Genomic DNA, 27,118 nt, shown 5'->3' with positions numbered 1-27,118 from the left:
GATTTGTAAATGGAAAAGGTAGAGGCATTATTCAGAAGGAATTATTCAGAAGGAAGGAGGGGGCCTGGGATGGGTGTTCTTCAAAGAAGAAACACCACGTGCCAAAGATTTAAGGACCAATGGGAATGTGTATTTAATTTAACATGTCAGATGAATGATTCTCAAAGTTGAACAGACATGTGAATCCCCCAGGTTGAATGTTAACCTGCAGATTCTGGTTCAGTAATTCTAGGGAGAGACCTGAATTCCTGGGTATATAACCAGCTCCTAAGAGATAGCAAGGCTGTTGGTTCACAGACCAAACTTTGAGCAGCAGCATACAGACAACTTGATTTCCCATAACAGGACACTTCTCTCTCTGGAGAAGTCACTGACTATTCCCTAAGCCATTGTCACTACTGATGGTGACCTACTTATTCGCACTGCATGAATCCTTGATGATTGCCCTGTGGTGATAACTCAGCACCTCATTCACATAAGATATTTTCTGTAAGGGAACCTACTTCTCATCCCATAGTATTGTTAAAGTCACTACCTCAAACTCTACTTTTGTACCTTCTTTTCCACCTTGATCTACCTCCTCATTGAAACACATTTAGCAGTTTCACCATGAAACCGGCTGGAAAGGATGTGCTTAAGAAATATTGTCAACATTTGTCAAAATCAAAGAAAATGTCCTGGGGAAGAACTTGCAGCCTTCCTCATTAGGAGCAACTTATAAAGCTGTACTGTATCTTGACAGCAATTCTTTTAATGCCAATTTGTACTCATTTTAATAAATGCATGAGTCTCGTCTTGCTGTCTTTGTCTCATCCTGTAGCAGTCAATGTTCTGCTTCTCCAGAGACCAAGGAGAGCATCTTTGCAGATACTCTAAAAATTCCATCTCCCTCCCAAAGGCATGGGAACAGATTGGGCTGCATTATCGAGTTACTTACTGGGAACTCACACCCATGTCACAGGGTCTAAAAGAGAATCCTCTCTATGTATATTAGGCATCACCAAATTGATTTTAATGTGTTTCTGGGAACTAGAAGTTGCTTTCGCTTTGAATATTGGTGTAGTGGTACTGTGTCAGCTTTATCAGATAATGCACTGATTTTACTCCTATATGAGACTACTACCCTGTTTAATTTTTATAACAATAGATAAAATAAATTAATTCATAAATACACACATAGATGCAGATATATATTTAAAATCACTTTCTGTATTAGTGCTATACAAAATTAGCATTAGGACTAAGGAGTGAAACTTAGAGGCAAGCAACACTTTCAAGGTCCTTCCTCACCTTCATTTCCAGCTGGGATCTCAGAGTCATCTCAAAGGCAGTCGGGCTCTCATATCAAGGCATATGTGGGTAGACTTGTCATTTCGTCCTTCCACTAGACTAACACAGCAGTCCTTAAACTTTTTTATGCAGAAGATTACCATAGCACCTTGTCTACTTGCAGTCATATACAACGTGCTTTATGGGGAAACAAGGAATTTCCATGGGTGATCTTTTACTTTTTTTTGTGTTCCCATTAACCCTTGCTTTGGACCTAGGTAACTCTCCCCAGGGTAGATGTCATTCCCCTCTAGAGCAATCAGAGATTGGTGACGCTCTTTTCCTACACTGTTTTATATCAGATCTGTCTCAACCTCACTTCTCAGTTACTTCCTTCTCACTCTTAAGGTTGTGAGCCCTGTAAAGAGAAATGTGAGATGTCCCAACCCTGGAAAATATTATTTTCTTGACTCATGAGCCAAGTTATTGCAGACCCAAGTTAGCTTGGTCTATTGGCTTACCTTCCACACTTACCAATGATAAATGTTTGGTATTTGGGTAAAAGCTGAGCTGTCTTCAGGGCAGGAAAGCATTCACAGGAAATCTGGATTTGGGTGTGAGGGATAGTCACATTTAAGTGTCAGTTCAAAGTGACCAGCCCCACATTGTGAGACACCCATAAAAATAAGGCCATGGGCTCTCCATGATGTTTTGCAAGTGATTTCTTGTGCCAGAAAGGACCACAGACTTAACTCCCAACGTTCATTTAAAAATGAAGGGACAGACCCAGAAAGCAGGAAGCAGAGGCCTAGGAATCTGGAGCCAAGTACAAGCCTCCTTTCCTTTTTCCTTTCATGGCCTTTTCCTAGTTAAGCAAGGATTAACATAAGTGCACTCCTTTCACTTAAATTAGCTCACTTTAGTCCTCAAGGTAGCAATTACTCAGAAAATAATAAAGAAAATTTAAAGTAAAACAGATTTTGCGTGAATTAATCTGTGTAATTTTTAGCCAAAGCTGTGATCTGTTATATATACCATCCTTAGTCATTTAGAAAAACCATTCATAATAATTAATAATGTAAAAACTAATAGACTACATTTATGTATTTCTGACTTGTGTTTAATTCCAATGGAATGAAAATGGACTAATTTAGAACTTAAAACATGAGGGTTATATATTAGAAATGCATTAACTAATCTATTTGCTGTTTCTTTTAAGAGAAAATTGTTAAATGTTGGCTTGATAATTATGTAAAGAATTATTATATTATATCATATTCCAAAAAATGTATTTTGAGGAGTTGTTCATATTCTATGTGGTCAAGAACAACAAAAATAAAATGTGTAGACTTCAGATACCCATACCTTTTTTTTCCAAAATTCTTAGTATTCATGTTTTCAGAAGAGAGATATTTAGGAATCCATTAAATCCAGAGGACTTTTTGTATTAAAATTTAACCAAATTCAAAATCTCCCAGCCATATCATGAAAAATAGGATTGGCAATGATTTCAACTAGACATAGGGAGAAGGGATGTAAATCTAAAGTTTTAGAGACAGAGAAGTTAAAATAATGCTTCCAGCCAGAGAGATCTAAAGAGATGATGTGCCTTTTTGTAAAGTCCACATTCTTTTCATGGTAGTGCCCTGCCTCCTGATTAAAATTATGTCAATGGGGCATTCAAAAAGCATTATTTGGCTTTTAAAACTGCTTGCTTAAGAAAAACTAGCAGTGCTGGAAGTCAGAAAGATGCACCTGTGCACGTAAGCCACGAGAAGTCACTGGATTACAGTGTCCTGTTCCCAAGAGAATAGCTCACATTGGTTCCACCAATTACAGGAGCAAAGCCAACAGAAACAGTGTCAGCAGGATTTGCAGTTTCTGTGCACTCTGAAAAACTGGCTTTTGCTAAAGCACATCATGTTTCTTCTCTTCTGAATATGGAGTTGTCTCACCAGAATGTGTTCTCTTTTGTGTTTTGGGCGCCAACAGCAACTTGGAGTCACCACTGATGTACGAGGTGTCAGCGGCACAGGAGGGCATTGCCAGCGGGTTCTTGAGAGGTGGCCTGGGGAGCTCCATCACAGCCTGTAAGAAGGTAACCTTGCCCTGTTGAACTTGACCGCTAGTGTAGTTTGACTCTCCAAGTACTTCTCCTAAAGCAGAAAACAACAACAACATCAAACACTGGAGTAACCCACAGTTTGCTTGGCAGGTTAACCTCTGATGCCACTAAAAATGTAATTCATGAGAATGATCAGAAAGCTCGAGAAATTCAGATAGGTAGGACTTGAAAGCTATAAGCCTCTGCTGTGGGTCCACCAAAGCTTCCACCTCTGCCCTTCACAAACTTGGCCATGGGTAACAGCTTCTCATTTCCTTTCATGCATCTCCTTTCAGAAAAATCTTCCCAGGCTTTGAGTGGCTTCCCTTATAGGAGACACCTAGGTCTGTACCTAAGAAACACTCTTGGCTATTCTTCTTCTGATACTTTCTTAAAGAGAAGGGTGTGCTTGGCTTATTTTATTATGAGACACAGAGTTATATTTCCTAGAATATAGACTTTAGAACTAATAGACAAGTCTTGCTTTAACATACTTGCTGAAAGTTGTCATTTGAACATTATAAATTCATCTACTTTGTTTTTCCAGTCAATCCAACCTAAGGCCCAGAAACTTAAAACGTCTGCTTTCCCACCGGTAGCTTTTGTTACTATTTGCTGCAGAATTCCAGAGGAAGATGTGTTTAATCTCATCTAACATTAGATGAAATCACACTGCATTATTTCATTAATTATTTTAAAAAGGTTAAATGATTAAAAATACTCATGATTATAGGGGTATATACCCCTATAATATAGGGGTATATCAAGACAAATTCTCTTACCAAACATATTATATAGTGTGTGTATATATGTATGTGTGTGTATGTAATTATGTATACATATTGTAACATCATGTATGCATAAGTATATTAATTGATTGATTACTATACCCAGTTAAGCAGTCTTATTTATCCTCTGCTTATGTGATTTTTATATAATTTTCAAGTACCAAAGAAAATGAAACACACATATCTGTGTTAGAGAAGATATGCTGTTTATAGAAAAGTAGCATTAAACATAATTTTACAAAAGTATTTGCATGCGTATGTTCATAGCCAGATATAAAAATAAACTGGTCTAATCAGTTCAAGGTTCTAATGTTCATGTGTTGTATGATCTATTATCCATTCTCCTCTAATAAAATTCTTATAGTAGAGTCAGCACTATAAATGTCCATTTTTAATGCAGAAAACTGAGGTAGTATAATTCAAAGTGATTTTGAGTTACTTATATAAGAGAGCTAAAACTGCAGGTCTTCAAGCCTTGGGGTATGTTCTATCAGCTCTGTAGCTCCAAATGATAGTCTTCATCAGATCTACACATTTCCCAAAGCTAAATGATTTTTCATTTATTTTAATTTTTAAATAACTCCATTTCTATTGATTAGAGTCCATGTGGTATTTAAATTAAGGATTGAAACCAGACTGCTTGAATTTGACATCCAGTTCAATCATTACTAGTTGTGTTATCTTGAGCAAATTATCTTACCTCGTCATGCCTCAATTTGCTCATCTGAAAAAAGGAGGTAAAGGGTGAGGATTCTGTGAGCTGATAGATGTGAAATGCTTAGAATGGCGCCTGGCTTACCATAAGCACTCAAAATGAAGACTACCTATGTGTAACATTATTCTATAGCATAATTTGTTGATAAGTACATGGTGCCAGAAAATAATTCAATATACATACTGCCATGCTGAGAGATTTAGCATTTTATGCTCTGTTACCTCGACTACATTTTTTTTTCCTGGAGAAAAAAAGTAATCATATTCACTTCTTAAAAATCATGTCTGGAAGCTACTGAATAGAGATCTTCGGGGCTAATGTCTACTCAAAAAATAAAAACCCAAATGCAATCATTTATTTTATATATATGTATATATATACATGCAATCATTTATTATATATATGTATATATGTATATATGTATATATACACATGTGTATATATGTATATACATATACATATATGTATATACACACATGTATATATATGTACATATATACATGTGTGTATATACATACAGGTATTATATGTATATATATACATAATGTATACATAATGTGTATATATACATATAATACCTGTATGTATATATCTATGTAGGGGTGTGTGTGTGTGTGTGTATGTATATGAATTTAAAGTTTTAAATATAATCGTACTCTTACCACAACCGTTTCTAGAAGTGTTAGCAGGTTAAACCATATGAAGTTTTCTTTTTACAGATTAAAAACAATCAATTATAGTCAAACTCATATGGCCTGGTACAAATACATTCAAAATTCTGTTAGATCTTGGGGAGAGATACAAGAATGCATGTATATTTATAGGCTAGTTTGGGAGATAATGCTGGTTTCTCATGTGAAAAGTCAAACAGTAATTCATATGTGAGATAACTAGATAGTAATATCTGAAGATAGTCTCAATTATGGGAAAATGAGTATTGTGAGCATTTATAGTGAAGAACAGAGAGAAACTCTGGACCTGAAACAGACAACAACAGTCTTCAGAAAGAGAATTGGATCTTAATTTGGGCTCCAAGTATGATTGAGATTTGAATGAGTGAATTAGATTGATTATCCAACCTATTTTAGGAAGGGTTGCTACAAATTAATGCAGAAGTTAACACCTTTGTGTCCTGGAGTATTTTTCTAATGTTCAGAAGTACATGCCTTTCCTTTTACATGTTCTCTTAAACTTACATAGTAATTGCATTTAAAGAAAGTTTAGTAGTCTTCTGTGCCACATGTTATCTTCCACGTGGCTCTGATTGTTTTCCTACCCTTCAAAAGAGTAGTTCACTATTGTTTACTTTTTTTATATCTGGAACGGAGGCCCTCAATAAGAAGACACTGAATATCGAATGAGTTCATGCTTTTATTTTATTATTATATATTACTACAAACTGATTTAAGTGATCATTGATCAATTTGAAAAAACAAATCTTGTTAATCACAGATAATGGGCCTGGGCAAGTGAGAATCTATAAATACACATATAGTGTGTACTCGAAGAGACAAAAGACAAGGAGAGCTCTATCTTAGAAATAGCAAGGCTGTCCAGCTGAATCACCACAGTTCACAGTCAATCAACCTTCAGTAAGAGTACCATGGATAATTGAAATCTATTGGTAATTCCCCAAACTGATTTTATGTAATAGCCTCATCTTCTTCCCCATCAAACCTTCTTATCAGAACTGACATGTTGCTAAATTAACTGGTGGATGAAATAAAACAAGGTTCTGAAAGATAATGCACTAGTTGGATAATCAGCCTCTGAAAAATTGCAAATTGACTGAGTTTCTCTCCTGTGTGTCACATTGAATCTCCAAGGGTTTCAGGAATCCCATCCATGTGCAATTGCTTCAGTTCCTCTTTGCTGTTGGGGAAATACAGTTGCTGGGAGCCACAGCTGTGAAAAAGCCATGCCATCAGGAAAAAGATTTGGGTGGACTTATTTGAAGAAGGAACTCCTTAAGGGACTGCCTTTCCCCAGAGCTAAGATGACTATACCACCTAGCCGTAGTTTACATATATTGTCCTTGCATTTTGTTAATAGACCCCCTTTTGCTGTCAGAAATGGCACAATAAGTCATAGGATTCTATAGAATGAGCTCAAGCTTCAGAACGATCCTTTCTCAGTCTTCTTCCCTTCCTCTAAATGCTAGGAAAGTTACCAGATAAATTCTCACTGAGGTAGTAGTGATTGTGTAGGTTAATAAAGTTGTGACAAAATGAAACCTGTTTTTACTTAATTCTGCTACTGCTGAACTAGTTCTGTTGCCCCCTCCCTTAACTTCCATTGGTAATTAATCCTATTGAACCCGGACTTGAATTCAGAATTCTCCAAGTCTTGAAGCTCCAAGCTTCAAGACACCATCAATCCATCCAAGTTGGAATGTGAGATCTCCTCTAGGTCACAGTAATTTACCGATCTCCAAACTCAAAGAAAGTCTTAATGTGTGCAATGTGATGGTCCAAAAATCATGTGTTTAAAAGGATGGGATTTCAAAATTTTACAGAAAAAAAATGGGAGAGAAAGAGTAGCTGGTGGAGAGTGAATGCTAGAGCCCTGTGTGCTACCTCTTGAATCTTATCTCACATAGATCTTGTCCGATGTTACTTCTCATAGGACTAGTCCTTCCTATAAGACCAATACGATCACTATTGTTAAACTGAATCATAGGGATTTTTCATTAAATGAGTTAAATGATAATAAATGTTATGGTTTTATATCTGTTAGACACAAAATGAAAAAAGCCTTTGTATTCTCCTTATTATAAATCAAAACCTCATCTCTAGGAGGCAGTAGGATGCCATATTAAAAAAAAAAAAAAAAAAAAAAAAAGGACTAGAATCTAAGGATCTGAGTAAGATTGCAGATTTCTCTTTTACTGTGTGATCTTAGGCTAGTGACATAACTTCTCTGACTCAGATGTCTTAGGGTTGGTGTGATGTTTTTATACAAAAGAATTTGCGGGGCGGGGGCGCCTGGGTGGCTCAGTGGGTTAAAGCCTCTGCCTTTGGCTCAGGTCATGATTCCAGGGTCCTGGGATTGAGCCCCACATCGGGCTCCCTGCTCAGTGGGGGGCCTGCTTCCCCCCCATCTGTCTGCCTATCTGTCTACTTGTGATCTCTATCAAATAAATAAAATCTTAAAAAAAAAAAAAAGGTTTGGGTAAGTTCTTTAAAGAAAACGATTTATTTCTTTGAGAGAGAGAGAACATGTGTGTGTGATTTGGGGGAGATGCAGAGGGAGAGGGAGGGAGGGGGGGAGATGCAGAGGGAGAGGGAGGGAGAATCTTCAAGTAGACTCCCCACTGAGCACGGAGCCTAATTCAGGGCTCAATCTTTTGACCCATGATATGAGATCATAACCGAGCCCAAACCAAGAGTTAGATGCTTAATGGACCGAGCCACCCAGGTGCCCTGCTTTGTGTAAATTCTCAGTACACACAGCTGATGCTCAGTAAATATTAGCTGATTCCAAATAAATGATCTTTACACAGAGCAGTATTTATTTATCTAGAATTTAAAAGCTAATCTGAGGTAGCATGCACTGTCCTCTCATTATGTTGAATCTCTGTTAGATTTTCTTCTGCTTTGAAAGCATCACACTCGATGTCACATTTTCATAGTAAGTGAACATTTTCAGTCCTTGCTTCACTTCATGGGACTAAAGATTTGCTCTTTAGGGTATCATGGAATCAAGTCTCTGAATAGGATTCATGTGATGAAAGAATTGTTGGGGAAAAATCAACCCCCAAATATTCTTCTCTTTTTATGACATGTTAATTAATTTCAAAATTAAATCCACATTAAACCCCGACCTACCAAAGGCAGCAGAGGGAAAAGACTTGAGTTTCCCAGAGGTGGGGTTTGATCTTCATAAGATACCTGATATTCTCTTTGAAGTTTCAAGAACATTCTTTGCCATGACAGGCCTCCTTTAAACTGAGTTAAATTTGTTGTCAACAGTGGCACAGAAACCTCTGAAGGACTGTCGGAATGGATGTCCCTGGATGCTCCGTCTTACTCTGGAAAATACACTTTCATCTAAGCTCAGATCGTCTTGATGGCATGTAATTAACAAAACCAATTCAATTAATGCGTGTCGGCACAGACATATAAATTGGGAGGCTTTCTCGGGATCTGATCTCTATCTCCAAAGACGTTTTTATTAGTCAGAATTGTATTGCTCTGGGCCAAACGCCCCATTAATACTTCTAGGAAACACATGATAGAAAATAGCTGTAATATTCTGTGCTTCTAGAAGCTGATTCCTTACCGGAAGGAAGGACTTTTAAAAAAATGTAAATATATAAATAAAATTTTAAGAATCAGCATAATTGGGCATATTCACTTTCTATAGAAGGAGGATACCAGGCTTTTCATCCTGGAGTATACAGTGCTCACAGTTTTATAACAACTCTCTTCTGATCAAGCAACCTGGCTGTGGTCTTCAGATCCAGCTCCTTATACCACAATGGGCTAGTTAAGTTTTGTCAAATGGCTAGGTGTCCTGTTTTATCATCATTCTGCAGGAGTAATCAGAGACATTGAAGAAATAGGGGGCTCTTAAAGAAAATATATGGATTGCATGGAGCACTGGGTGTGGTGCAAAAATAATGAATATTGTTATGCAGAAAATAAATAAATAATAAATAAATAAATAAAGACAAAAAAAACATGAAAATATATGTAGAATTGTTTTCCTAAAAGTGATATTTGAAGAAAGCTCATTTATAAAGTTGTAAAAAGAATTCCTTAGAGCAAAGGGAGACTGGAATCTGGAATGCCAGGAGGGGCACACTTGGGTTGGGTAGGAGAGTGGGGAGGGGAGAGGCTGAACCTGTGACCATACAGTGGGAGGAGACATGTGCGGAAGTCAAGATCAGGACTCCCTGGCAGTGAGAGTTAAACAGGACCATGAGCTCTGTCTATTTCAGCCAGAATATCGATGAGTGGTGGTACCACTGAGGTCACTGGGAAGACGAGCGAGCGGACTAAGTAGCAAAAGAAGTCCTTGCATTTAGATTCAGCCAACCACAAGATTCCCTGACCACCTAAGGCATTGACCACACTGACATCTGGGAAGTCACAGTTGTACTGAGACCGGAACGCAGCTAAGGAGGGCTGTGGCGGGACGGATTTCCTCTGTCTTCAGCAAAAACAGGCCCGAATCTTGCACATCTCTTGGCATGAAAGCAGCCCAATTCACACTGAGATGGAGGGGTGGGGCTTCATGTACTATACACGCGAGTTCCTTCTTCAGAAAATGCCAATTCAGTAATCTTCTGTGGGAGATTCTGTGTAAAACTATCAATTATGGCTTATGTTGTAGTTTGAATGTGATTTAGCTTCTCATTCCTACTTTGGAAGACGTCTGTTCACCTCTCTCTGCCTCCAGCAATTGCTCTGCTGGGCTTGAGATCCCAATAGGCTAGTCTTCTGTCCTCTACAGCTTGGTTCCTTGAGCATCCTTTTTGCTATGTGTGAAGAACTCCTGGAAGGAGCTTGCAGTGCCTTTTTCTTTTCTTTTCTTTTTTCTTTTCTTTTTTCTTTTCTTTTCTTTTCTTTTCTTTTCTTTTCTTTTCTTTCTTTTCCTTTCTTTCTTTTCTTTTCTTTTCCCTTTTCCTTTCTTTTCTTCTCTCTTCTTTTCTTTTCTCTTTTTCTTTTGCTTTTTTTTTTAACCAAAAAGTAGGACTCTGAAAACCCAAAATAGCTTAGAACATTTTGCGGAGTTGAGGATGATGCTGCATGATGGGAACTAGGCAAGTGATCTTTTTTTTTCCTGAATTCTTGCAGTTTCTCCAAACCTTTATAGTATGTATTAGATATCCCTGGTTAAAGGGGTCTAAAGTTTAAAAAAAAAAAAAACTCATATAGCATTCAAAAGTCTCCTCCTTTCTATTTTGGGGTGTTTATAAAACACCTGCCATCCCTGCTCCCTACCACTGACCTTAAGGGTTTCCCTCCTTCCAGTCTCCCAGACAAGCAGCCCTCTTGATTTTGGAGTCTGGAGTAAATGGTGCATTCCTCACCAGCCCTAATAGCTTCTGCTTTTCCTGTATCCTGTCAGGTTTGCTATTCTGATTGAAATGCCCAATTGTCACTTCCGCAAGTGTCAGAGAAGGAAAGAAGGATATGACCTGGATAAATTTGAACCTTTGGCTCATGAATCCCTGAGAATGAGCCCCCTCATTTCTGTGTTCATATTTAGGAGACTTATCTCTGCGTTTCAAAAATGAGACCCAACATGAAAGACCCTTGTGAGGGCTCATACTCTCCCGGATGGAGAGCATCCAAGAAATAGATGTCTTCCTTAGCAACTTATGTGTCCATCTGCTTACATCTTAGAAGGTTGACTTTTCCAGTAGCTTCTTCCAAGCAAGAGAAGAGTGAAGAAATGAGAATTGCCCCTTTCTTATAATTGCCAAAGGCTAAAGGCATGCATCTATCCTCAAATAATACATGACCATTAATTCCACTGTCCCTTTGACAATTGGTAAATTTTGCATTACCTATGCTTTGGAAGCCTATACAAAACAATCCAAAATCAATGATATGCCCTGATGCATGTCATAGTTTCTGACAGGCGTGTTTTTCTTAAATTTTGCTTCTCCTAACATTAAAAATCACATTCCCCTTTCTGATCGTATCAACATTACTGCATTATACTGCTTCTAAGTAGCAATTAAATAGCAATCAGCTTTCCTCTATTTATACATCTAACTTTATTCTGTTTAAAACATTGCTGACCATTCATAAATTAGACTATATTTGCATTTCCTGAGCCTATCTGTTTCTGTAACTCTTGCATTTTGTACTTGAGACTCAAACTCAGTTATCACTTTTATGCAGAAAAAGCTCTGATCAACTTTCAAAGCATTCTTCAGCCAGCTGACATCTGTGTGATGTGGCAGAAGTAAACAAGTATGGCTTGATATTTCTGAATTGTCCTCCATGCTCTTAGAGCATTCTGTGACTCCACAGAGATACAATGTGGTTTCCAGGAAACAAGTAATTGTGTAGCCCAAGAAAAGCAGGGAGATATCCATAACTGTCCCTGAGGCTCTATCTAGTTCACTTCTTGCTACATTAGGATGCACTCTGGCCCAGGTCAACACACATAGTCTCTAAATTACATACATGAGGACATGCATTTTGAAGAAGAGACCCCTTTTTGTTCATGAAAAAAATCTCCATTTTAGACTCAGACAGGTCCATCCATTTGTGACATTTGTCAGAGATGGACAGTCCATAAATCAGTTGGTTCCTTGTGTATTTATCAAAGGCAAGTTTAGTTAGACCAGGTACCTATTGCTAGAAACAATAGGGTAATGACTCTCTTGCTATAAAAATACAGTTTATCTAGAGATATGTTTATGATGAGGTAGGACAATGTTGTCTTCTTTCCTATCTCAGGGTATTGCCTCCTACCTCCTGCACAGTAAAGACAGAGAAGGAGGTGCAGATCTTGTGCTTATCATTTCCTTTTTCAACCTTCCCAACCAACTATGATCTGGTGCTTTCTAGGCATTCCCTTCCTCAATAATGGAGAATTGTTTTATTCCAGGTCCTCCCTTATTTTCCAATGTTTTAAAAATATTTGTTGACCAAGAATTAGAGACTGCTGACCAGTCAAAAGCCTGTATTTGGGGTCTTAGACGCACAGTGGACTGAAGTTGAGTGTGCTCGGAATTGCGCGTGGGGAGCACAGGCTTATAAAGGCAAAAGCCACCAGGCCACGTAACTCATTTTGAAGGAATCGTGATTGGTGCTGACGAAGTTAAAGTGACTAATGTAGAATTGGCCACTTAGCCAATAGATGTTTCATTATTTCAGTCCAAAGCAGAAAGATGTATTTCAGGAGGTGGTCCAGTCACTATAGACAAAAAGTCAGAAGTTTGTGGTGTTCCTAGAATCGAAACAAGAGAAGGCATAGGCCCTACTTCCTCCATGCCCTCACCACCTTATTTTGAAAGGAAGCTCTTAGCAATGCTTAGTTCACTTTGGAATCTTCTTTCACGTCATCAGTTACACGATTTCCAAAATGGCAGCAGTTGTCAGTGTTAAGAGGCAAGAACGCTTCACATTCAACCAGCAGATAACTGTATTACAGACTATGTCCAAGGAATAATCAAACATGCCTTGGATAACAGTTTCTCCTATTTGTCAGAGGACACTAAGCAGACAAGAACTCAGGCAGCTAGCCACTAGAATCATCATTAAAAGGAAAATGTTATCATAACATTTAATGAAACCTTGAGAGAAACTAAGACTAAACCGCTGAGTTTTCTATGCTAGTTTCTTTTTTTCTTCTTTCACACAATTTGATTTTCATTTTGTATATGATCTCTTCTTAGATTCTCCATGTGCTTTAAGTAAGCATTATAGTTTCCCCATAAAAAAATGGAAAGACAATTATTTTCCATGGTGGAAACAAAAGATTTCAGAATTCTCAGAAAGTTTGCTAAAGCATAGCTTAAATTAATATGAAATTACATGTGTAAAATTATACAGACCTCTGTATAGATCTGTACAGATCTTCTGACCTCGTGTGTGTGTGGTGTGTGTGTGTTTGTGTGTGGTGTGTTGGGGGGGGCTTTAAGCTATTATAAAAATTTAAGCTAGCAGTTAAATGGTATTTAAGCCAGTGAGTAAGCATTCCAAAATTATAATGAAATAATTTTATAGAATCTTAGAGTGTGTCGAGACAGTAAAGAGCACGTGGCCAACCTCAGCACTGGATTTCTTTTCAGTGAAAGCTGAAAGGTTCTTTCTCATCACTTCTCCCTTGCTTACTCTGCGTAACCATGATTGTGTGTCTGCTGTTTGTCCAATACAAGCAGCACACTCCTGCTTTGAGCCTTTGTTTTTGCTGATGTTCTCTGCCTGGGCTGCTTTTCCCCCAGACGGCCGTGTGCCTCATTTCATTCAGCTCTCTGCTCAGCGTCTCCCTCACCAAGGCCTGCCAGGAAATACTTTTCCACACAGCATCCCTTACTTCGTGATCCGTTTCTCTGGCTTTATTCGTCTTCACATTGCTTTTCATTCCCTTCCTCAATTTCTCTCTCTTTCTGTAAAATTTATTTGACTATGGTCTGCCTTCCCCCAACAGCATGAGAACAACACGGTGTCTGTTTTGTCTTTATTCTTGCTTTGTTCACCCCTGATTGCCCAGGTAATTAAGCAGCACCTAGTAGATCCAGCAGGAGTGCCTCTCCTCCATGTCCTTGGCAGCATTATCTACAACAACCAAGATACGAAATCAACTGAAGTGTGCATCCGTGGATGACGGGTAAAGAAGAGGTAGCATATATACACAATGAGATACTCCTTACCTATAGAAAGGAATGAAATCTTGCCTTTCACAACCACATGGATGGACCTTGACAGTATCAGGCTACGTGAATAAATCAGACACAGAGAGACAAATACTAACATAATGCTGCATCTTGGATAATTGTACTCTACACTTCATGTACATAGCAAACAGAGAGAGACATAAATGTTGAATATCTATGTATATACTTTAGAAGAGTTTAACAGATATAATATCTTATTATGACATCACTTCCTGGACTTCCAGGTCTACACACTCTTAATTGGCTTCCCCATTGTATATAAGCATTTTATAAAAAAAATTTAAATAGCAAAACAACAAAACAAGACTTAAAACCCCTCAAAGCCAGTATGTGCTCCACAAGTAGTTGTGAAGTGAACAAGTGAATGAATGAAAACTTACGGTGGGTGACATTACCTTTCTCTTAGAGATGGCATCCAAAGTTAGCATCAAATATAGTCTAGGGACATCTGGGTGGCTTAGCTGATTAAGCATCTGCCTTCTGCTCAGTTCATGATCTCAGGGTCCTGGGATCCAACCCTGCTTCAGACTCCCTGCTTAGCGGGGAATCTGCTTCTTCCTCCCGTTCTAACCCCTTTCCCTGCTTGCTTTCTCTCAAATCAATAAATAAAATATTTTTTTAAAAAACTTAAAAGTAGGTAGTGTAATTTATGCATTATGGTTTTATGAATATGGTTTGCACCAAGATAGAATCTAAATTAAGATTTTAATTTTAGAAGAAACTTAAAAAGGAAGAAAAATCATATCTTTACAAATTAAAAGGAAAATAAGCCGAGATGGAATAGCACTATGAACCTGGTAGAACATCTAAAATGGACTGAAAGCAGAAAATGACAACATCAGATACTGTTGAGGATGTGGAGCAATTGGGGCTCTCATACCTTGCTGGTGGAATGGAAAGTGGTAAATCCAGGTTAGAAACCAGTCTGTCTGGTTTTTTTTTTTTTTTAATTATTTATTTAAATTCAGTTTAGTTAGCATATACTATATTATTAGTTTCCGAGGTAGAATTTAGTGATTCATCAGTTTCAGATAACACCAGTGGTCATTACATCAAATGCCCTCCTTAATGCCCATCACCCAATTACACCAGACCCCCACTGACCTGCCCTCCAGCAACCTTATTTGTTTCCTGTAGTTAAGAGTTTCCTATGGTTTTACCTCAATCTCTGTTTTCATCTTATTTTATTTTTCCTTCCCTTTCCCTGCGTTCATCTGTTTTGCTTCTTAAATTCCACGCACGAGTGAAATCAGGTGGTATTTGTCTTTCTCTGACTGACTTAAAAAGTTATCATATTACCTATTAACTTCATTCTTAGGTACTTACCCAAGGCAAGACAAAACCTTAATTTCTGACAAAAATCACTAGGCATATGTTTATAGCAGCTTTATTGATATTTACCAAAAAATAAAAATAGCCCAAATGGTCTTCACCTGGTAAACGGGTTTTATAAAAAAAATCTGTCTACATCCATACAGTGAAACACCACCCCACAATAAAAGGAAGAAAAAAATGCTAAACACACAACAATGTTGATGACTGTCAAACACATTAGGCCAAGTGAAAGAAACAAGTCACAAAAAGGTACATGCTACATGATTCCACCTACATGACATTCTAAAAAAGGCAACATTTTAGGGGATAGAAATCAAATCAATGGCTGCCAGAGACTGGGATTTAGGAAGCATTTGACTATAAGGAGCAGGAAGGAATTTGGGGAGATGGTGGAGCTGAAACGTTCTTCATCTAGTCTAGGATGGTGGTGACACAATGATGTGTGCTTTTTAAAAACTCATAGAACTTTACAGGGCAGCTGGGTAGCTCAGCTGGTTAAGCATCTACCTTCCACTCAGGTCGTGATCCCAAGGTCCTGGGATCAAGCCCCACACTGGCTTCCTGCTCATTGGGGAGTCTACTTCTCCCTCTCCCACTCCCCCTGCTTGTGTTCCCTCTCTCTCCCTCTCTCTGTCAAAAAAATAAATAAAATCTTAAATATTAATTAAAAAAAACTTCAGAGAACTTTACACCAAAAGGGGGTGAATTATGTGGGATCATGATATCTCCATGAAAGGTTACCTCCAGGAGACATGCCATTAATTAAACCACAGAGCACAGAGTTGACAGCATCTATGAGCAGTTGCCTTCGTCTTAATCAGCTCTTTGCCATCTCTCCCACTTACTATGCAAATCTGACGGACCTGCTCACACTATAGCCTTCTTCTCTAAGAAACATTTAATTACGTTTCTTAGAGTCTAGAACTCCAGTGGGGCCTGGAGATTCTTCTCGGAATGATGCCATGGCTCTTACAATGGGCTTCTCTTGCTCCCTTTATTTTATAGCTCTTGCTTTTTCTTTCTTCCATGAAAATCATGTGTCACATTTGTAAGAATGATTTCTTTGAACCGTGGTTTCCAAAACGTTTTTTGTATTACAACTTCTTTTAAAAATAGTGTTTGTTTGAAGCTGTTGAATGAGCAGATGACCAGGGTTCCTTACCCTGGAATGGTCACCCAAGCCCCTGTTCACATTGATGTCTTAAAATTCCAGCACCCTTAACTTCTCTGAGTCTCCGTGTTTGGAGGAGCAGATGAATCTCTGCTTTTGAAAAAAAATGAATCCATTTTTCTGATGGTATTTTTCAGTAAATTTTAAGCAGCATTCCATCATTAATCACAATGCATACATTCGGAAATTTCCTCTCTTTTTTTTTTTTTTTAGTTTAACATAATGTTTAATACATTTACATTAAGAACAAAAAATAGCATACAAAAAATTGTCATTTGTTTGCTTCAAATGAGTAAAAATTACAATGATTAAATCTAAGGAAATGAAATAGATGATGAATTCTCAAAATCTTCATTATAGTAATATTTAATTTCTCTACTTGGAAAAACTAAAGAAATTTTATTTGGCTTATAAGTATTAATATCTAACATATTAGAAATGAAAATATTTTTTATGAACTCCTATGAACACTAAAAAATAAGCCCATTATATTGACAATACTGAAAGATTAAAAAATATATTTTCTCCCAGAATAGTGATGAGTGGAAGCATTTTACATTTTTCCATTTTAAAAAATGTCTGGCTTGATAGAAATCTAAATTATTTTTTCTGTCTTTGTATTCAATCTGTTGATATGCTGTTTTGGTTGAAGTATGGGAAGAAATATGGTCTTTTACTTAAAAGGTAGTGGCATTCCAAAAGGCTTTTCACCCAATTGTGAATATTCTTTGTTCAAATACACACTGGACAAGTGGGATGGTATTTTTCTTGCTAATACACAAACAAGGGACAAGCAGGTTTTCCTTGCATTTTTTAGAGGATTAGTTGCCAAGTGCAATATGATATCACATCAATAAACTTTCTGTATTCTGCTTCATTTAAATCAGAAGTTCAATATGAAGTAAGTTTCAAGCATTTGTAAAGAGGCTACAGAAAACAGTAATCACTGAGCGATTGAAACAAATAAGGCAACCTTATGTTTGTACATAGGGTTGAGGACACTTTCCTGGTTCCCATAGGAAAGAGAAACTCAAAATGAAGCCTACCAGTCATACTCAGTTAAGGAGACAAATTTAAGAACTAGTGGAGGCCATGGTAGCTAGAATTCATAAGGCAGAGTACCAAAGAAAAGAAAGTTACACAGGGAAAGAGTTGCAGAAATTTGCCATAGGTCCCCTTGAATCTTTACAGAATACTGATGAGAAAATTCATGTGAGGATGATTCCTGAGCCTGTGAATGATTCACCAGAAACAGGTAGGCAGAAAAATCTCTGGAGCACACACAAGGCCCAGTATGCACACCAGCCAGTGGAAAAACCTTTTAGCGCATGGAAATTTCCTCTCTTAAAAGCTTTGGGGCTGCTTTACGTCTTTACACTTACAATTATCAGAAAATGAAATTTGATAATGTTTTGATAGCAGAGCACTACAAAAATGCAGATCATGCTCTAATTTAAAATTCTTTGTTACCTTGGCATAAAAACCTTAAGAGAAATAAAAGCCTTGCAGAAACATAAAATATCATTGTGTGCCTAGATTTAACTCTCAAATTTTCTTTGTATTGAATAAATCACTCACAGGTTTTCTTTCTGAAACACAATCACTGGAAAAGAAAATTACAAATATACATTACGTCAAATACAAAATGTTCTGGTGCCAAACAACAAGCAGTTTCTTAGTATCAGCTATATATCAAGAGATAAGTGTGGAACACAAACTGAGTAAGATACTCATGCACCCACATCAGAATTGGAAGGAAAAGGCACACATGCACATTCTAAAATTCTGGTAGAAATATCGTTTTCATTATAGAGATTTCACCAGAAGAGGGAAACACTTGGTATGGGGAGAGGAGCCTTGGTTCAATTAGCTCTTGATGGTTGGGGAAGAACATTGATGGAAAAAAATCAGGGGGCAGATGAAAAGATATGAGGAAAACCCCATGCATCATAAACACTGTGCTTTTTAGTAAACTGGTGGACTCTAGCAGGATATGTGCAGGAAAATAATTAGAGACAAAGCTTGGAAAATAGCTAAATTGGGTATAGGGCTATATCTTAAACATTGGAGCTTGATAAATGTCCATGAAATGATTAGCAGGTGGGAGCTGAATTAGGATCTGTCTATATGTATTTATATATATATTTAAATTCAATTAGCCAACATATAGTACACCATTAGTTTCAGGTGTAGAGTTCAGGATTTAAGGCACTGCTTCAATGTGTCCAGGTTCCTAAGAGTTTATTTCTCTTTCCCCATTTCATATCAAAATAAATTTATATGAGCTGGATCTCTCTATAAGAAAGAGAAATTACTGAAAAACGGAGCAGACAGATCTTTCTTTATTATTTAGAATACCCGTTCATTTTTACGAGAATATGTGTCGTTATTACTTCAAGTTTGTGAACACACAGAATATTTATTAATAGCTCTTCATCTGAAATATATAAACCTGCAACTAAAAATAGCGGATAAATAAATGAGCTATAGAGAACCTGGTGAGTTTTTCTCTTTTCCCCCTCAGAAAGTGACTCTCTCAGCAGGGAGGTCATATTCATAAGGCTTCAAAATCATTAGATTTTCAAGTATGTATTCTTCCTTCTAGCATTCCTGCGTCTCTAATTGTTTGTCTAAAAGCTCTTCACAGGTTAAAATTGCCTAACCTATGATGCTAAGTGGTTTATTGAGGCTGAATTTTTATTCTCTTTGCTTATTTGGCCTTTCATATATCTGGGAGCGGAGGAGGCAGGGGGAGGCAAGCCGGAGGAGGAGGGGGAGCGTTACATGCTGCTTAGTGTAGAAGTTACATGCCTTCAGATCACATGCATTAATTGCTTACAAAAACTGAGGCTGGAAGCTAGTGAGTGACTTAACCAAACAGTAGGCTTGGAACTGGGACTCAAACCTCCTTATCACCCAGAAAGAGCCCTGAGAGAGAGAGATGAATAAACACATAGACTGGGATTCCTTAAAACACAAGGACAAGAAATTACGTATTTTACCAACTTGCAAAGGAGCACCAGCAAATGGGGGCTTTGGATTTGGAGAGCCTGTCTCAAATCCTAGTTCACCACTAACTAGGTAAACTATTGACTCCTCTAAGCCCAGGAGAAGAGAATAATCATTGTTATGATAGCTAATGTTTATTGAGAACCTGCTATAGGTTCTCTTCTTTAAGCACATTACATATATGGGCCTTAAATTCTACCTTGTATGTCCAGAGGTTTAATTTAGGTACTATATATATTAGGGCCTTAGTCCAGAACATTCTCAGTTAATGTAGTATTATTTAGTCAATAGTTAAAGAATATAGGTATTATCTCTATTAATGAAATGTATAGGGCAACTTTATTTTCATTATTAACATAATCAAGTGAACTATTTCTTTAATTATGATGAATAAAATTCAATTTTTAAGGTTACATAGTGAGTGAAGACTTTCATCAAACAAAGCTCCTTCAAAATATTTCTTCTAAGGCATTGAAAGATTTAGGTTTCATTTTTAAATGCATCTTCTTTTCTCGGACATTTCTCTTTCCTCTGAACCAAAGATGTACCATAGAAAAGACACTCGGTATCCCAGGGATATGGAATAATCAAACAGGAAGTCTTTCTAGCATTTTCCACTGAGTAAGCAGATCCAAAAAGCTGTTTATTTTCCTCACGGCTAGCTAGGACAGAACAAGTTCTTTGCATATTTTCGGTTATTATTTACTTTAAAAATAGGTGCAAAAATACCCTTAAAGTAAAAGACTTGACAGATTCATTGTTCTGCCCTCATTTCTCTGTTGAAGAAGTTAAATGCAGGAGAAATCCAGCAAGTTAGCCAGCTCTGGTCACATCAGCCTCGTCATGAGGCAGTATGTATCACAGCTGTGGGCATCTCATAGTGGGAGGTGTCAAGCTGAGGCCTTTGGGTGTCTCCATCTCTGCCTCTCAGTGTTTCACTAGGAAAACATGCCAACCCAGTTCCCACTTACTGAAAGACCTGAGTGACTTGTGTCTGAACTCTGTCCTCTTCCTGAGGCTGACCTTGGACCAAAATAGTTCATATGCTCTGATAAATGACAGTTGCTTTCATTTGTTGACATATTTTGTTGCAACCATAATTCCATGTTCTTTGAATATATAGAAATCAGAAGATGTCCAGTGCCTACTTTTTGAGGAGTGAGCTTTGCAATGACTAAGAAGTGATTATAGTTGAAGTGTTTATTATACTGCACAGTGAAGTATTATTAACTGGTATGTTCATTTGATGTCTCCCTTTTAAGTCTCTAACATTCTTATAGTTCAGAGTGAATGAAAGCTCTATTCTGAAACCATGGGTGTTGTAAATTTTAAAGATCACAGAAAGGCAAAGAGCAGAAGCATGACAATATGGGTTTCTTTCAGTGTTAACACAAATAGATGTAAAGCCATGTTTTGTTTTGTTTTGTTTTGAGAAATTCCAATACAGGCCAAGTGGATTAATTTAAATATCATAATTTACATCACAAAATGTTTCTTCTCCTTAAAGAAAAATGTTACCTTAGAATGTCACTCATGAAAAATAGCCTTAAAATGGAGAACCATGGGGCACCTGCGTGACTCAGTTCGTGTCTGACTCATGATTTCAGCTCAGATCACCATTGCAGGATTATTAGATCGAACCCCACTTTCGGTTCCACACTAGGCATGGAGCCTGCTTAAGATTCTCTCTCTCCCTCTCCCTCTACACTTCCTGCTCATGCTCTCTATCTCTTTGGGAAAAAAAAAAAAAAAAAAAAAAAAAAAAAAGGAAGTCCATGAGAAAGTATTGTTATAATAATAAATATGAGGTGTGCATAATGTTTGGGAAACATACCCCAAATTAGAATCATTTTTTATGGGTTATGGAGGACTGCATAATTAAATTATTTCACCTAAAGACCTTGGTACTTTTAAAACCAAATCCAAAGCCAGTTTCTGAACAACTTGGGTAAAAAACTCAAATCTCTCTGAGTCTCAAGATTTCACCTTCAAAATAACAATTTCTGTGAAGATCCTTATCTTTAAAATAATTCCTACCTTGTAGCATTGCAATAAGGATTAAATTAAAAAGTAAAAAAGAAAAAAAAGACAAGTTTAACACATTTTCCAGCACACTCTAAACATACAAGAAAAAATCATAGCTGTAACTATTAATACTATAAAATGCAGAACCAAAATCAAACCTTAGATTAGAATATTTGCTAAGGACAATTTGTCTTCACAGATCTGAAATGCTTTCAAATCCACTAATTTCAAGTGAAAGCATTCAATTTTCTATTTTCCTTTGTAGTTCATTTCAAATAGCAATAGTGAAAAGCACGTATTAAGAGGATAACCTGCTATCTGCATGCCACAGTGTAAGACACTTGTCATCGCCCTGAATATTCAATGATCCAACCAGGTGAGTATTATTTTCTCCATCTGGAGGTCTGCAAGCTGAAATCAGAATTGAAGTTAGCTGCCCAAGATTATTCTACCATTAATTACTAAGCTAGGATTTCAACTTGGATCCCTCATACCCATGCTCAACTCTATTCCATGCTGGAAGAGAAAGTGATTAGCAGTGAGGAGTGGGTTGGACCAAGTGCGTTTTTCTACTTTAAATAAAGTGAGTCTAGATCAATAGTTTTCAGTTTTGAGGGAGAAGGGATTGAAATTCCCTTACACTCTAAGAAAATTATTGAGGACCTTGTGAAGCTTTTGTTTATAGGGGTTGTACTTTCTGACATTTTTCAAATTATCAATTAAAGCTAAGAAAGGTTTTTTAAAATTATTCACATTAAAATAATAATAATTTTTATTTTGAAAATACTTTGAAAACAATAATAAACACATTACATGTTAACATGCATATTTTTAAGTCTTTATTTAAATGCCAGGTAGCATACAAAGTAATATGAGTTTTAGGTGTAAATATAGTAATTCAACACTTCTGTTTAACACCTGGTGTTCATCAGGACAGATGCACTCCTTCCTCTCCATCACCTCTTTCACCCATTCCCCCCACGCCCACTCCTATGACCAGCATCACTTGACTCTCTATAGATAAGAATCTGTGTCTTGATTTCTCCCTCTCTCTCTTTCCCCTCTTTGTTCATTTGTTTTATTTCTTAAATTCTACATATGAGTGAAATCATATGACTTATTTCGCTTAGTATTATACTCTCTAGTTCCATTCATGTCATTGCAAATGGCAAGATTTCAGTCTTTTTAGGGCTGTGTAATATTCCATAGTATATAGCCACACTACGTTGTCTTTATTTTAAAAAAATGGCTAAAATCAACAAGGCAGGAATTAATATGCATGTTTTTTATGTAAAATAAAAGTGTTATTTAAAAAAAAAACTTTTAGGGGTGCCTGGGTGGCTCAGTGGGTTAAGCCGCTGCCTTCAGCTCAGGTCATGGTCTCAGGGTCCTGGGATCCAGCCCCACTTCGGGCTCTCTGCCCAGCAGGGAGCCTGCCTCCCCCTCTCTCTCTGCCTGCCTCTCTGCCTGGCTCTCTGCCGGCTTGTCATCTCTCTCTGTCAAATAAATAAATAAATAATCTTAAAAAAAAAAAAAAACTTTTAGTGAGAAGAGGAGTGATTTCATTTTAGAATTTAGCAAATCTCCTTAATATCTCCCTTGACATAAGACAGCCAGACTCTGCTCTTGGCTTCTGCATGCGGTCAGTTGTGCCCTTACACTGTCATGGGTCCTGGAGAACTCCACGGGAACCTTAAGAGACAATCATGGTGAAATAGACAAATAAAGTCTTCCTGTTATTATAAATATAGTTTGATGGCTGGCCTCCTTGGAAGATCTCAGAGACCCCTGGAGGCCCAGCCTGCACTTTGAGAACCACAGTTTAGGTAAAATGTGCAAGAGAACTGAGAAGCTCTTGTTGTCAGCTTTAGTTCACAGTCATAGCCTAAGTTCATCATTCAAAATTACCTGCTTGTCCACTGCATGCCTCTTTGTATTCTTCTAGAAAAAGACAATGGAATCTGTCATCTCTAGTAATAATAAACATTGAGTGAGAAAAGATTTAAAGGTAGTAATATTTCTCAGCAAAAATAAAAAAGAAGTGTTATGGAAAATATACGAGAATTATATTTGGTTAACTCACACAGACAAAGATTCACACGTTTTTATTTATACAGCATAACAATCCTTTGTTATACAGATGGAATGTAATTGAAGTGTCATTCTATTTTTGTGGCAATAACCAAACTGATTAAATCTATTCTATTGCTCAAGTGAAGGTAGTGAGTCAAATATTAGCAGACGTGTACCCTAATAAAGTAGAGGGCACCAGGGGAGCGTTGGAAATCTCGCATAAGTTGGGAAAAATCTTATACACTGTTTGGGTAGTGTTAAGACACATTAGAATTTGAATTGTTTGGTTATTCATGAGATTGCAACTTCAAAATGTCTTGTCACAGAAATAAAATTTTTCTTCCTTGCTTTAAAATCCAAGCCCAGAAACCAGTTATTTGTTAATCATATTTGGGTTTGTTTGATTCATAAATTCAAATTTGTTTTGCTTTACTGTGCTGTTTCAACATGGAAAATGACTGTCCTGATACACTTTACTTATCAATAATTTTTGAACTTAACAAAGTACATTAGGTATTCTGTACGAGTTGAACCCTATTAAAAAAACAAAGAATTGAACCCTGTTTCACAGACATGTTAGCAAAGCTGAAGCTGAAAGCATATCATTTCAGTAGCAATACTGCACCAAAAGGAAAAACACTAAATTTTTTAAGATTGAAAATGTCCCCAGAATGCACCAACACTGCCACTAAAATGAACTTTGATCCCCATTGTCAACTGAACCATACCCCAAAATAATCTTTTGAAGTTTCCACAGGTTGAATATCATTGAAGTTCCCAGATACTGGATTTGATGACAGAAGGAACATTAGTATTAACATCAACGTATTCCTCTCAAACCAACAACTGGCTGAATATTTTACACATTCTAGAGGTGCTTTTGTCATGTAAGTTTTTTTCCAGTATCCAGATGCTCTGATGTGAAGAAAACACCTACAGATCCTTCAGAAAACAGCTGCTTGTTAAACTAGAAAATCTGGCCATGTAACACTAAGAAGATTTTCTCGATTCCCTCCAGGTTCTTTGCAGCAACAGCCTGCTCGAGTCTACAGACTACTGGCTACAGAATCAGAGGACTCCCTGCCAGATCGGTTTTGTGGAAGACAAGTCTGAAAACTGTGCTTCTGTAAGTAAACACAACTCTCTCAGGGTATAATTTGAGAAAGCAGGGAGTCCGGCGCGTGTGCTCATGCTAAAGATGGAAGTTTCATAATTCATTAAATACAAGGTTAGGAAAGTATCGTTTTGAAAATGCATAACAGGTTTATATGGACCATTAACAAAATGTCATTCTGGGCTCTTGTCTCTACTCTCATTTTGCTCATTTCAACGGGTAAATTAACCTGATCAGTTCTCTGAAAAGGAAAAACGATGTTTATATTTTCAAAACTGACTGAGAAAGAGATTCAGAAATAGAACTGGATGATGAGAAATAAGAGACCATTCAAGTGCTCTCTTGGATTCTTTTCAATATATTTTATAATTGCTGCTAGTAGGTTATTTTCCAACATGAAAATTGTATAGAAATTTTCTACCATTCTTATAAGTTATAGTCATCATCTGAAAACCTTTTCAACACAAGAACTATGAAGCCATGAATTTTAATATACAGGAGCTGAGCTTTACATACAAAACCTTCCTTTTCAAGGCATGTTCTTATAAATAAATGTTTATAAGAAAGAAATGTTCTTATAAACAAAATTATTATCTTAATATGTGGGTACATATTCTTGATAGGAGAAATCAATAATATGATTTATTTTTCCTGTTGAGGGGTTTGAAGTGGTGGGGGGGTGGGAGGTTGGGGTACCAGGTGGTGGGTATTACAGAGGGCACGGATTGCATGGAGCACTGGGTGTGGTGAAAAAATAATGAATATTGTTTTTCTGAAAATAAATAAATTGAAAAAAGAAAAGAAAAGAAAAGAAAGATGCTCCTTCCTGTATGTTCTACAAAGTCACATATTTCATTCTAATTGAAATAACCTAGCCCTTATGGGGTCATAATTACAGAGACTGGGGTAGAGCATTTCCAAAGTGGAAAGAAATGTAATTCTCATGACTAAACTGAGAACTTCAGCTCTGAGCTATTCTTGGAGGTAAGTTGAATGCCAGCATTTCTGTTAAAAGAAAAAAAAAATAAAACAAAAAAAGAAGGAAGCTGAAAATGGGATGAAGAAGCTTTTTATATAAAATAGGCAGAACCAGTACTGGCAGACAGAGGATGTAAAACATTTCACACTGCAGAGTCTCATCGTGCAAGGAAAGCAGAGTCAATTCAACAGACTTATTTCAATCTCTCTTTATGCAAATGATTTTAATCCCACTACTTCTAGAATGTTTAATCCTTTATCCAGATAGCTGGTTGCTGTCCAGAAATCTTTGGGGAAAACCAAAGGGATTAGGGGGCAGGTAATTTAACAGGGATAACCTCCTTTACAAATTCACTTCTGAGGTCAGTTAGAAAATGCAGGCATCTGTGGATACAGGTTTCTAATCACACAGCTGTCCATTGTAAAAGGAAGAGAAATGGAGGGTAGAATCTCTTCAGCTACATTCTGGAAAAAACTGTCATCTGAGCAGCTCCTGTATTAAGAAGTGTCCCACTCGGAGGGGCACTTTGGGTGGCTCAGTCCGTTAAGCATCAGACTCTTGATTCCTGCTCAGGTGGTGATCTCAGAGTTGTGAGATAGGGCCCTGAGTTGAGCTCCACACTCAGCTGGGAGTCTGCTTGAGATTCTCTTCCCCTGCCCCCCCCAATTAAATAACTAAATAAAACCCTTAAAAAATGAAGGCTCCCATTTGGAGAAGGCATGAAATTTGGGGCCCTAAAAATTGTGCAGTGGAAGGTGAAGAGGTCTTCTTGAATCTTTACATTTTTGGAATCTGGACTAAAGATCTGCAATTAGAAATGCTAAATTTATAGCCAGATTAAAGATTACCATTGGGTCTCCCTAAGTGAAGAGAATTCTTCTCCCACTCCCCACCAGTCCCAGTGGATTCAAATTTGGGCTTAAAACCACATGACTTCCTTCCTTAAATCTTTGTCCCTTTATATTATATTGACATATATATATATATATATATATGACAATATATATATTGTCAGATGACAATAGTGAAATTGAGCTGATTCATCTTGTCTTTACAGTTCTTTCTATTCTTTCCAAAAGGGGAAAAATCCAAACACTAATAAAAGGTATACTGGAAATTTTGTTTTCCCACATGTTTATAAAAATTACCCATGACTCTAAAGCTAAAAGAAA

At 37.1% G+C, this 27,118-nt stretch overlaps 1 protein-coding gene across 5 annotated transcripts in view; it reads left to right on the top strand.

Moving 5' to 3' along the window:
- The window catches only part of SPHKAP (SPHK1 interactor, AKAP domain containing), a 171,063-nt gene that overhangs the window by 32,419 nt on the left and 111,526 nt on the right, over positions 1–27,118 (top strand). For all 5 annotated transcript variants that reach the window (XM_032355060.1, XM_032355062.1, XM_032355059.1 and 2 more), the window contains 2 exons: positions 3,262–3,367; positions 24,872–24,979. In XM_032355060.1, the coding sequence (XP_032210951.1) occupies positions 3,262–3,367; positions 24,872–24,979 (214 nt within the window). The remainder of the gene's footprint in view (positions 1–3,261; positions 3,368–24,871; positions 24,980–27,118) is intronic.

The sequence above is a fragment of the Mustela erminea genome, chromosome 8 (assembly GCF_009829155.1).
Source record: "Mustela erminea isolate mMusErm1 chromosome 8, mMusErm1.Pri, whole genome shotgun sequence".
In the NCBI taxonomy this organism is placed as follows: domain Eukaryota; kingdom Metazoa; phylum Chordata; class Mammalia; order Carnivora; family Mustelidae; genus Mustela; species Mustela erminea.
Note: the sequence above shows the minus strand (reverse complement) of the source record. Positions and strands in the feature narration are given on the sequence as shown.